We start from the raw sequence: 13,831 nt of genomic DNA on the forward strand, positions 1-13,831 counted from the left end.
AAAATAAACCAGTCATTTAATCATGTCCACTAAAAGAATGCAATTTATACAATCAAAAGGTAAGTTCTCTTCAAAGGTATTGGAAATACACTGTATCTTGTTCTGAGTGGAGGTTATGTATAAATAAAATGCAAAAACAATTGTGCTGCACCTCAGACTTGAGTGCTTTATGTTGCTGCTATTGTTGTTTAGTTGCTAAGTCCTGTCTGACTCTTCTGTGATCCCATGGACTGTAGCCTGCAAAGCTCCTCTGTCCATGGGATTTTCCAGGCAAGAATACTGGAGTGGGTTGCCATTTCCTTCTCCAGGGGATCTTCCTGACCCAGGGATTGAACCCACATCTCCTGCATTGGCAGGTGGATTCTTTACTACTGAGCCACCAGGGAAGCCCATGCTTTACGTTATACCTCAATAAAGATTTTTAAATTTTTTTTTAAAAAGGCAAGAGCTATAGGCTCCGAAACACTATAAAAGAGTTACAACAAAACAAGAAAAGTATTCACGGCACATGGCACACAGCTTTGATAGATGAGAAAACCAAAATAAAATAGGGGTATAAAGAATCAACAGAGAATTTTTTTTTTTTTTTTTTCCGGAACCCTCCTCCCTCCTCCCTCCCCATACCATCCCTCTGGGTCGTCCCAGTGCACCAGCCCCAAGCATCCAGTATGGTGCATTGAACCTGGACTGGCGACTTGTTTCATATATATTATACATGTTCCAATGCCATTCTCCCAAATCATCCCACCCTCTCCCTCTCCCACAGAGTCCAAAAGACTGTTCTATACATCAGTGTCTCTTTTGCTGTCTCGTATACAGGGTTATTGTTACCATCTTTCTAAATTCCATATATATGCGTTAGTATACTGTATTGGTGTTTTTCTTTCTGGCTTACTTCACTCTGTATAATAGGCTCCAGTTTCATCCACCTCATTAGAATTTTTAAGTCAATTCTTCAATTTCATAAGAAGAACAATGACCAACAGGCATAAGACGTTCAACTTCACTAACTGAAGAAATGTAAATTCAGAAAATAGGACTCCCACTATCTTGCTCACCATTCTATCCCTGCTGTAGTACTTGACAAATAGTATTTCCTGAAATAATGAGTATTTGTTATTAGTGAGGATGGAGAGAAAAGAACAGTCTTCCACAGTGCTGGAAACAATGTATGCTGGTATAATCTTTCAGTAGAGCAAATAGACACAATAAAAATATTTTAAATGCATACCCTTGGACACAATTCCATCTATAGGAACTTATAAAACAGTCATGTTTACCAGACTATCTTATATAAATTATTTATAATACAATAAACTATAAACCACCCAAACATCCACCAATCATAAGCTGGTAAAATAAATTATAGGAACTACTCAAATACTATGTGGCCATTTAAAATAACAAGAAAATGCCCAGTACATATACTGTTAAGTGATAAAAGGCAATTGCGTAAGAGTAGTATAGTAACAAGTGATTTTTATAGAAATACATAAATGCTGGTACTACAGGCACAAAAAAAGGCCTGAGACACTACTGTCGAAATGTTTATCAAAAGTTACTTTTGGAGGATGGGATTACAGATGAGCTTTTACTTTCTACATTACACATGCTTGTATTAATTTTTACCACAACCATTTATTACCTTTGTAATAAGAAAAAATTAACAAGAAAAATGTATGAGCACTTCACAGGACATACTATATATCAATGCCACAATGTACTAAATCCCCTTAAATTTGAATTTGGACTTACCACAGCTAAACCCTTAGAATTAACATCCTACAGGAGTCATATTTTTCATCCATTAATTCCAGAATGTTCCTAAAATCAGTTCTCTGAAGAGGATCAATAACCCCAAATTAAAAGAATCAATGGATTCTCGAAAAGGTACTGAAATCCAAAAGAATATCTCTATATTGGATAATTACCAGATCATTCATTCATTAAGTTTACTGAAGATGCTTTAGAGGATACACAGAAAAGTGAGTCTCTGTCCTTGCTAAGATAAATACATAGAAAATAAGACAAGATGTAATTTAAAAGGTAAAGCAGGGGAAACACACCCACACACATTACTGTTTAGTCACTGAGTAGTGTCCGACTCTTTCCTGACCCCATGGACTGTAGCCAGCCAGGCTCCTCTGTCCATGAGATTTCCCAGGCAAGAATACTGGAATGGGTTGCCATTTCCTTCTCCAGGGGATCTTCCTGACCCAGGGACTGAAACCGCATCTCCTGCACTGGCAGGTGGATTCCTTACCACTGAGCCATCAGGGAAGCCCATACATACATACACACACACACACACATATATATAAATACACACACATGCATAGAGTGAACAAATTGATGTGAGATGTATTTCACCCTGGATTTCAAATCTTTACCATAATAAAAGAAATGTAGAAAACTTTTAGAATGGGCAAGATAGCAATAGACTTCCTCTTCATATACCATTTTTTATCCACTACTTTCTCTTCTAGAGCTATCAGACAGCCTCAATAAATGCTTCTCTCTCTTAAGAAGAATGTGTTCCTGGCAATCAGAGGAGGTAGAGGGGTTAAAGATAGGAAACAGCCAAAATGACTGAACAATCTGCAAAAATTGGGAATATTTAATCCATAAATCTCAAGGGTTTCCTGTACAATTATTCCCAATAATGAGTCCACTAATATCTTGCTTTTCAATTTCTTTTTCTATGGCATAAAAAACAGAATTTAAACCCTATTATCCTAAGGGTAAGTCTGAAACACCTTACCTCAAAACATAACTTTTTCTTAAAAAAAAAAGAAATATTTGACTCATAAATCCACATGAAGTATTCATCAAGTTCAGCCCTATTATCTTGTGATTTTATTAAACAAATATATTCTTACCTGCAATTGGAATATCACTATGCACTTGCTTCCAAGTCATTTACAATAATGTTAAATAGGACCATTTCAGGTAGCAAAACTGAAAATAGCATTATTTACAATTCTGTCCAGAAAAAAAAAATCCCTTTATTACTATTATTTTATTTTTCTCCTCTTAAAAGTCATCACCCAGTCATCACATAATGTACCTTCCCCTTCCAACCAGACACTGATTGGACTCTTTTCAAATATTTTTAGAAAATGTAAATGACTAACATTCACTTGTTTTCCTGTGCCTGTATTATTAACCAGTTCAAAAGTTACACTTAAGTTAGTTTCCCCTTTAACACTACTCTCCCAAACCAAAAATGTTAACTCTAAGTGTTCAATGATCTATTAGAGAATCCACCTACTCTAAGAATGCACTAAAGCTAAACAAGTAGCTAGACACTAAACAGGAAAACTAGAAGGCTGGATTCAGAATAGCAGTGTGATTACAATGAAAGCGATCAATACTAAATTCTAAACTTCAAACCCCAGTTCAGCAGCAAAGATCAACCACAAAAGAAATATGAAGCTGAAATTAATCACGAAAGAATTATACCATATAAAAAAATTATACTTACATTTCGATGGAACTGTGTAAAGGACTGAATCATGTAGAATCGATGCATGTACACTATAGCAGTGTTGATGGTCAATTGTGAGCTAAAACGTTCAAGTTAAGGTCCCAAAACAGACAGTACAATCCCCAAAATACAATCTCTATATGCCCCCAAAAGGACCATGCAGCCAAGCACAGTAGATGCTCTTAAATGAAAATCATACTTACCTCTTTGGGGTGTGGAGAAAGGGAATTCTCTACCCTATTGGGGGGAATGTAAACTGATGCTGCCACTATGAAAAACAGTATGGAGGTTCCTCAAAAAAACTAAACACAGAGTTGCCGTATGATCAAGCAATCCCACTCCTAGGCATATATTCATAGAAAATTCTTCTAATTCAAAAAGATACATGCACCCTAATGTTCACAGCAGCACTATTTACAAAAGCCAAGGCATGGAAACAACCTAAAGGTCCATGGACAGATGAATGGATAAAGAAGATGTGGTGCATATACACAATGGAGTATTACTTAGCCATAAAAAAGAATGAAATAATGCCCTTTGTAGCCACATGGATGGACCTAGAGATTATCATACTTAGTGAAGTCAGAAAGAGAAAAACAAATACCATATGATACCACTTTTATGTGGAACCTAAAATGACACAAATGAACTTATTTATGAAACAGAAACAGACTCACAGACATATAAAACAAACTATAGTTAGCAAAGAAGAAAGAGGGCAGGAGAGAATAAATTAGGAGCCTGGCATTAGTATACAAACAACTATATATATATATAACCAAACAGATAACAGCATAGGGAACTATATTCAATATCCTGTAAAAAACCATAATGGAAAAGGATATTTATATATACATATAACTAAATCACTTTGCTGTACACCAGAAACTAAGACAATGTTGGAAATCAATCATTGTAATTCTTCAATTTTAAAAAAAGATATCATACTTGCCTCTCAGAATTAAAAAGCAAATGTTTTCATCAAACTATTGACACTTAACACAATGCCGTCTATGAAACAGGTATTCACTATAAACTTGCTGAATTAATAAACAAGGTCTCAATATGTGTGGATCAAGAAGGAATACAAACAAAACTATTTAAGACCTAAACCTGTCACCTGTCTACTGAAAATCCTGCCAAGGTGATCCATTATCACAGAATCTCTTCACACTGATTTACAACACCCTGCCCTGATCTGTCCTCTAGGTATGCTGCTGCTTATCTCATCTTCTCAAGCCCTCCCTGATCTGCCCCCTAGGTTGCTGTTCAGTTGTGTCACCAGGCTTCCCTTTTACCATCTCCCGGAGCTTGCTCACACTCATGTCCACTGAGTCAGTGATGCCATCTAGCCATCTCATCCTCTGTCGTCCCCTTCTCCTCCTGCCTTCAATCTTTCCCAGCATCAGGGTCTTTTCAAATGAGTCAGTTCTTCGCATCAGGTGACCAAAGTATTGGAGCTTCAACTTCAGCACCAGTCCTTCTAATGAACATTCAGGATTGATTTCCTCCTAGGTATGTTTCCACTAATCTCCTCATCTTCTAAGCTCCAGCAATTAACTTTTCAGTTCTACTTCCCTCTGGCAACAAAACCTTCTCATAAGGTGATCCCTGGGACCAGAAACACCTTGGTATTTAATGAATTATTTGATATTCACGGAAAAGAAAAATTTCTATTTTAATTTTTAACACAATTTTTAAAGATTATGTTCCATTTCCAATTTCTACAGAATACTGGCTATATTCCTCTTGTTGTAAAATACACCCTTGGAGTCTACCTCACACCCAGTACCTCCCGCTCCCCACCCTTACATTGCCCCCTCACCTCTCCCCACTGCTAACCATTAGTTGGTTCTCTAGATCTGTGAATCTACCTTTTTGTTTGCACCAGTTGTATTCCTTAAGTTCCACATGTAAATAACATATATTTGTCTTTTCCTTTCTATTTCACTGAGTATGATAACCTCTAGGTCCATCCACGTTGCTGTAAACGGCATTACTTCATACTTTTTTTTACAGCTAAACGGTATTCCATTGCCTATATATACCACCTATTCTTTACCCATTCATCTGTCCATGAGCATTCAGTTTGCTACCATATCGTGGCAACTATAAGCAATGCTGCTATGAAAAACTGGGTGCTCATATATTTCCAAATGAGTGTCTTTGTTTTTTCAGATATATACCTAGGCGTGGAATTGCTGGGTCATATAGTAATTCAATTTTTAGCTTTTTGAGAAACCTCTATTTGGTTTTCCACAATGACTGCACCAATATACACTACCACCAACACTGTCCAAGGGTTCTCTTGAAAAGGGAAATTTCTGAATGCCTTACTTAAAAAGACCTCAGAAAACAATGTGGGATATACAGAGATGGGGGCTTCCCAGGTGGCCCTAGTGGTAAAGAAACTGCCTGTCAATGCAGGAGACGCAATAGACACAAGAACAATCCCTGGGTCAGGAAGATTCTCCCCCTCCCCTCTCCCCGTAGGAAATAGCACCCCTCTCCAGTATTCTAGCCTGGAAATTTTTATGGGCAGAGGAGCCTGGTAGGCTACAGTCCATGGGGCCACAAAGAGTGGAACACGACTGAGCACACAGAGTTGAGACAGTACCACAATAATACACACATAAGGAAAATACTAGGATGCACTAAAACAGAATTAAAAAAAAATTTTCTAACTCAGTACTGACTGGATGCTTAGGAAACAAACTGAATATGGGCACCAAAGACACCTTTTTTCAAGTGAGGACAACCTTAAACAGACAGCCAGCAACACATTTAAATAGAAGTTGCGCCCAAAAACAAATTTTTACTTCCTAAGTGGAAAGAACTTCAAAACTCTACAGCTTTCTCTGCTACAAAATGAGTAGGCTTTCTGACCAAAACACTTAAAGGGAAAAAAAAAATCCCACTAAATCGTTTAAATATGAGAAAAACGAATATACATTAGCATTTTGAGTAACTTAAAACCCCAGAATTTCATAAAGGATTTTTCAGAACATTAGATCTGTAAGTCTACCTGCCTACAAACTAAACTGACATCGTTCCTTTCTCTGAAATACTGTAAAACTCTTAACAGTAACTACTTTTTGAACATATAAGTGCCAAATATTTTGCTGGGCATAGAAATCAAATTCAAGAGGTATCATCTCATTTTATAAACCAGTCTTAAACAACCAGTAAGGGGAAGGAATGGATTTTAAGCCAAAGCTGGGGTACTAATTCTAGGCCACCCTTTTAATAAGACCTTCAGGCACTGAAATTTCTCAAAACTCTCTTTACACAGTAAGTTTAAGAAGGCAGCCGTCAACAGTGAAACCTCCACTAGACACTTTGGGCGTAACAGAAAAGCAGAATCTCAAAGTCACCAGAACAGGAGATCACAACACACCGAAATGGGACTACTACTACTTTAAAATACAAAGTGGGAAGGAAACGCATTCCCAAGGCTGGTGGCACGGGTGAGCGAGCGGGAAATTAACTCCGCCTCGCTTCCCTCTCGCGAACACTTAACTTTTGCCCATCGTAGGCTCTCCTAACTAGACCCCCAGTCCTTGCCCACCCTCTTCTCGTCTAACAGACCTTGAAGACTGGAAGCAGAGCAGGGCGGGACTGACTCCAAGGCCGAAGGCCTAGGCCGCAAGGATACACGTTGAGACGTTGGCCCATGTCCTGGAGCAGATTGGCCGCCTGCTGGCGATTAGAAAGTTCTTTATCTGGATCCAAGCCAAAACGACGAGACGGGCTATTTTCCAGTTGTTCTCGAGTAAAATACCACCGTTTATTGTTGTTCTTCCTCTCTCCCTCCATAGTGCTTCAACCAGAAGGCAGCGGCGGCGGCTGCAAGCACTTCTCAGCGTCACCTAAGCGGCGACACACATCCGCTGAGCGGGGGCAACTGCGACGTGACGAACTTCCGCAAAGGCCGGACGGCTAGGTTGTGACACGCTTCCGGGGAGGAAGTGCTAGTTAAAGGATCTACTTCCGGAATGGCCCCCTGGTCAGCCTGCCTCCGAGTTAACAGCCAGTAGGCGATCAGAAAATCCTTGGTTCTAGGACGCAGGCGCCAGTCATGTGACCCTGGAGAGGCAAGGTGGGGTTAGGAGCTCCGCAAAAAAAAAAAAAAGTGTCTCCTCTCGCGAGAACTATTTTGAGCCTTCGCGCCCTGAGCGAGGGAGCGAGGCAAAGGCTGTGGGTGGATGGGGCTCCCGCCCTCGCGCCGCGCGGCGGTTTCTCGGAGAATTTCGCTTGTGACGGTGGTAGCTGTACAAAACGAGGCGGATAGAGAACTTGACAGAGAAAATGGGTAAGAGTGTCAAAAACCGAAAAAAGTAATCAAAGCGAGTAGCCCTATCGTATATCGTTACATACAGCCACCGGAAGCTCTTGAATTCGTTGGTAGTAGTATAATTTACCCATTTGAAAAGCTTAAACGCGTAGCTAAATCCTCGAAAACACTAATGATTTGCCACGCTGAACCAATTTAAAGGAATAAAATAAATTAATAATTTCATTTTATTAATAATTTAGTGCTTACCACATCGCTGACTCTTAACTACACTATTCAATCGGCACAACCCGAAAAAATGGTACTATCTTAACCCCATTGTATGACCGGATGAACTAAAACTGCTCCTTCCGTGTGGAAAACTTCCACTACCATCCTGCGCATGCACAGATTTTTAAATTCCTGTCCACTGTCAAGCTATATCCCTACTCCAAGTTTGAGGATTGTTTGTTCCTAGTGTGGGTTGCCTGGAGAATCCCAGGGACTCAGGAGCCTAGTGGGCTGCCGTCTGTGGGGTCGCACAGAGTCGGACACGACTGAAGCAACTTAGCAGGCAAGATACTTAACTTCTCTGTACCTGTTATAAATGGTGTGCGGTACATACGTTTTAGTTTCTGAAAAGGATTAAGTGATTTGATAAGTTATAAGCAGTTATAGTAGTACCGGGCACATAGAAAACATTCAGTAGGTTTCCTCATAATATTTATTACATTATGTGAAGTTGAGGGTAGGAACAATACCGTCTATGCTTTTTGTAGCCTTCGCACCTACCTACTGTAGTCCTGGCCCTAGTAAATGAGTGTTTGTCAAACAAATGGTCACTACAACCTATAATAAAGAAACTGAGGCTTGGGAGATTAGGTAGTTTGCCCTACACTACACCACTTGTAAATGTAGATTTTAAAATCAAATATAATTTCATTGTTCTTGCTCTCCTGGAACAGTCAATTCACCTTGATTATATTTGAGTAATATTAGAACCTTTTGTCTTTTATAAAAAATATTTTGAGTTTTGTCATTTTTGGACACGGCTTTTCCCACTTTGATTCTACGGCTTTTCCCACTTTGATTCTACTTCATTCTCAGAAGTATTTTCTTTTACTGCAAGCCTTCCTCTGCCATATACTGCCTATAATTAGCATTAAGTGAAAGAGGAGAGTGAAAACGTTGGCTTAAAGCTCAACATTCAGAAAACTAAGATCATGGCATCTAGTCCCATCACTTCATGGGAAATAGATGGGGAAACAGTGTCAGACTTTATTTTTGGGGGCTCCAAAATCACTGCAGATGGTGACTATAGCCATGAAATTAAAAGACGCTTACTCCTTGGAAGGAAAGTTCTGACCAACCTAGATAGCATATTGAAATGCAGAGACATTACGTTACCAACAAAGGTCCATCTAGTCAAGACTATGGTTTTTCCAGTGGTCATGTATGGATGTGAGAGTTGGACTGTGAAGAAAGCTGAGCACCAAAGAATTAATGCTTTTGAACTGTGGTGTTGGAGAAGACTCTTGAGAGTCCCTTGGACTGCAAGGAGATCCAACCAGTCCATTCTAAAGGAGATCAGCCCTGGGTGTTCTTTGGAAGGAACGATGCTAAAGCTGAAACTCCAGTACTTTGGCCACCTCATGTGAAGAGTTGACTCATTGGAAAGGACTCTGATGCTGGGAGGGATTGGGGGCAGAAGGAAAAGGGGATGACAGAGGATGAGATGGCTGGATGGCATCACCAACTCCATGGACGTGAGTTTGAGTGAACTCCGGGAGTTGGTGATGGACAGGGAGGCCTGGCATGCTGCGATTCATGGGGTCTCAAAGAGTTGGACACGACTGAGCAACTGAACTGAACTGACTGAAGTGTTAGTCACTCAGTTCTGTCTGACTCTGTCTGCCAGGCTCCTTTGTCCATGGGATTTTCCAGGCAAGAATACTGGAGTGGATTGGCATTCCCTTCTCCGGGGGATCATCCCGACCCAGGATTCGAACTCAGATCTCCTGCATTGTAGACAGATTCTTTACCATCTGAGCTACCATTAGCTCCATTTTACTCCAGAAAAATTGAGGAAAAGATGATAGGTACGGAGTAAAAGGATAAAGTAGATGATTGAAATAGTTAATCCCATTAGGGGATTGTAAGTAGAAGTAGTATGAGAGACCCTTGTAAGTTAATAATTACTTAAGAAAGCAGGTTTACTTAACCACAAAACCAAGCAGGCTTGTTTAGCAACAGAATCATGCAACAGAAGCAAGAGATATGCCCCAAAATAATAAAACAGTGGTGACATCAGACTCACATGCTGCCCAGTGAGCTCAGTAAGTTAATGATCCCTAGGACATGCTCTCTGCACACATAAAAAACATTAATTTGTGCACCTAACTTGACCATGTAGGGACAAGAAAACCCCCCTGCTCAACCTGGAGCTGAAGCTGATGATGGAAGCGTGATGTCTACTCAAAGACAACGAAGTTCTGCTCTTCCTGCCCACTTTTCCTTTAATTATAAAACTAGCCCAGTAAGCTCTTGGGGCATGGCATCCTTTTTTCCATCTGCTCATAAGCCTCACAAGCATTCAATTTTAATAAATCACTTCTTATCTATCATTTTGTCTCTTGCTGAATTCTTTTTCTGTGCTGAGATATAAAGGACTCGTACCAGAGCTCTTCAGAGCCCCTGAAATGACACCAAATGGTTTCAAAAATACTTAATTTCAAATTATAACATTAAACATTTTTTCTTTCAAACTTTTTCCATGGCAGACTTTTTCTGTTAATAGCAAAAGCACTTTTCAGTCATGTCATCATGAATTTTGTCTTTTAAACAGCCAAAATTATTTCTCCCAGATCCCTCTTGCCTATTTCTCTGACCAGTGTTTGTTTTCCACTAAATCTGTTGGATTGATGACTCCATTTTGAATTTGCTACCGTAGCTGTGCACCAGTCCTCCAAGAAAAAGTTCTTGTGTTTGACAGGCTTCAGGCAAAGCAAATGCTAGCCAATGGTTTACTACCCTGTCATACGGAAGAGGAGGACCTGTGTAAATCAGAGAAAGGAAATGTTCTTTGACTGAAGATAAAATTATTGAAAGTAAGCAGCAGTGACTACATAATTGCTAAACATAACTTTTTGATTCAGGACTGATTTCAAATCCCAGTTATTTTAAAACTGTCTTAACCACTTTGAAGTGTATAGTTCAGTGTCAACTGCATTGTTATGCAGCAGGTATCTACAGATTTTTCTTTTTGCATAACTACAACTCTTTATCCACTGAAAAACTTCCCAGTTCCCCCTCCCCTAACCTTGACAACTCCCATTCTGCTTTCTGTTGAATTTGAATGCTTTAGATATTTCATATAAGTGGAAAGGTATTTATTCATATTAGTGGACAGGTATTTCATATATGTCATATGAGACAGTCTCACAGGATTGTCTTTCTGTGACTGGATAATGTTCACTTAGTATAATGTTTCATTTAGTATAATGTTCTAAAAATTGCCAGTTATGTATTGACTAGCTGTGTGATCTTTTTTTAAAAAATACTTGTTATTTTTTTTCTAACTTTAAACTTCTTATTTTGTATATGGGTAAAGCCAGTAAACAGTGTTCAGTGGATTCAGGTGAACCCTGAAGGGACTCAGCTGTGCATATACATGTATCCATTCTCCCCCAAAGCCCTCTCCCATCCAGGCTGGCACGAAAACTTTGAGTGGAGTTCCATGTGCTATACAATAGGTCCTTGTTGGTTATCCATTTTGAATATAGTATTGTGTACATGACCTTCCCAAACTCCCTAAATGTCCCTCCCCCCCGCAACAATAAGCTTATTTTCTAAGTCTATGAGTCTCTTTCTGTTTTGTAAGTAAGTTCATTTGTATCATTTCTTTTTAGATTCCATATATAAAGGATGTCATAGGATATTTCTCCTTCTGTCTTAACTTCACTCAGTATGACAATCTCTGGGTCCATCATGTTGCTGAAAATGGCCTTATTTCTTTGGCTGAGTAATATTCTATTGTATATATGTATCACATTTTTTTTCTTGAAAGAAAGCTCCTATTTATTTTTTATTTTAATTAAAAATATTATATGGATGTTTAGTTGATATATAATATTATATAAGCTACACATATATAATATAGTGGTTCACAACTTTTAAAAGTTATACTCCATTAATAATTATCATAAAATACTGGCTATATTCCCTGTGTTCTCATTCTCCAATTTTTTCTACACATACACACCTGTACTACCCATTAATAGAGGAGAAAATAAATGTTAATCTAATCTGGTAAAATTTTAGATCCAATAGTTTAATTATTTCATTAAGATAGTTCAGTTTCTTCTGGTTTAACAGTCTCTTTTCAGTATTTCAAACCGTATTATCCTTCCCTTTCTCCTTGTAAAACTGTTGTCAGAGTATATGGAAGAATGTAGCTAATATGACCTAGTGTTCGTGCTGAGGAGGTAGAATCTATAAATAATCCAGAATCCTCTGTACGAATGGTCTGGTCTGGTCTGTTCTGTTCCGTGAACTTGTTCTGCACAGGTACAGTACTTCTATCTCACATTTTTGCCTTTTTTTTTTTTTTTTTTTAACTTTACATGAGGCTATTGCAGAACTCGACACACTGAATGAAGACTCGTACAAAAGACAGCACCCTCATCATGCAGCTGCTGAGAGACAACCTCACATTATGGACATCAGACAGTGCAGGAGAAGAATGTGATGCGGCAGAAGGGGCAGAAAACGAAGTGCATACAGGGTGTCATCTTTCTTCCCCTTGAAACCTTTTTACTCATCTCCATTCCTTATTCCATTTGGATTTCCTATAGCAAAGAAACCCATTCATGTGTATGGAATCAACTGTTTATAGTCTTTTCACACTGCAGCTTTGGGAAAACTCCATTCCTTGATTTGTGTTTGTCTTAGCCTTCCTGGTGTGCAGTTACTGCTGTAGAAAAGTATTAATAGCTTCATTTCATACAAACATAAGTAACTTCCAAACACTTATGTAGAAGACTAAAAATGTATCTGGTATTTAAGTAATCTGAACCAGTTCTGCAAGTGACTGTGTTTTGTATTACTGTGAAGATATGAAAATGTAGCTAATTACAATTTAAAGAGTGTTCTACATAACTTCTTAATTTCTACATTCCCTCCTTTACTCTTCTTCAGAGATTTCCTTTCAGTGAGCAACTTTTCCATCCTCTTAATGTATTCCTTTTTAGTAGGAATCCAGAAGTATTAGATTGAATGGAAAAGCATTCAACATTTTGGGGCTGGGGGAATCACAGATTAAATGCCTCCTGTATCATATGTGATGGAGGTCTTGTGTATCTGTGACAACAGGGAGTTTCCTTATTCACTCTCATTTGCTGCTGTTTAAGTTGACAACTTCCCTTCCCAATAAAAACTCACTTACACCTTCTGCCTTTGTAGTTCTGGTATTCACTTTACTATGTAATAGAAGTAGCATGTTGCTGCCAGAATACAACCATTGCTTTTGGCAAATTAAAGTGCATGTCATTTCTTAATACACTAGAAAGGGGGAAAAAAGCACACAGTCCAGTCTAAAACATTAGTACTTTTCCATGCAGATTTGTGCACATGTGAGAGGGTGTCCAGTTTGTCTAGTGATTGTTATTTAGAGAGTTGGACCACTATTGTATGTTGCTAATCATTGACTGTAGTCCCAAAAAAGCCTTGTGAAAATGTTACACCCTATGTAACAGGAGAGTAACATAAAATTACATTTTATAAACCAAAAAAAAATAAAATAAACTTTATATAATTGTATTAGTTTTGCCAAACATCAAAATGAATCCGCCACAGGTATACATGTGTTCCGCATCCTGAACCCTCCTCCCTCCTCCCTCCCCATACCATCCCTCTGGGTTGTCCCAGTGCACTAGCCCCAAGCATCCAGTATCGTGCATCGAACCTGGACTGGCATCTCGTTTCATACATGATATTTTACATGTTTCAATGCCATTCTCCCAAATCTTCCCACCCTCTCCCTCTCGCATAGAGTCCACAAGACTGCTCTGTAC

The 13,831-nt window shown here is 38.8% G+C and overlaps 1 protein-coding gene and 1 long non-coding RNA gene across 3 annotated transcripts in view; one reads left to right on the forward strand and one right to left on the reverse strand.

The window, feature by feature from the left end:
• The window catches only part of CCNT1 (cyclin T1), a 40,699-nt gene extending 33,285 nt beyond the window's left edge, over positions 1–7,414 (reverse strand). The window contains exons 1-2 of one of the 2 annotated variants that reach the window (XM_070370696.1): positions 7,143–7,414; positions 3,485–3,566 (exon numbers count right to left, since the gene is read on the reverse strand). In XM_070370696.1, the coding sequence (XP_070226797.1) occupies positions 3,485–3,566; positions 7,143–7,303 (243 nt within the window). In that variant the 5' untranslated portion in view covers positions 7,304–7,414. The remainder of the gene's footprint in view (positions 1–3,484; positions 3,567–7,142) is intronic. The other variant, XM_005896369.2, reaches the window with a different exon arrangement.
• Positions 7,415–7,514: 100 nt separating this feature from the next.
• Positions 7,515–13,211, forward strand: LOC106700864 (uncharacterized). Its single transcript, XR_001351478.2, has 2 exons — positions 7,515–7,799; positions 12,398–13,211. It is a non-coding gene; the product is annotated as an uncharacterized lncRNA (long non-coding RNA).
• Positions 13,212–13,831: the final 620 nt, after the last annotated feature.

This window comes from Bos mutus, chromosome 5 (genome assembly GCF_027580195.1).
Source record: "Bos mutus isolate GX-2022 chromosome 5, NWIPB_WYAK_1.1, whole genome shotgun sequence".
Taxonomy (NCBI): domain Eukaryota; kingdom Metazoa; phylum Chordata; class Mammalia; order Artiodactyla; family Bovidae; genus Bos; species Bos mutus.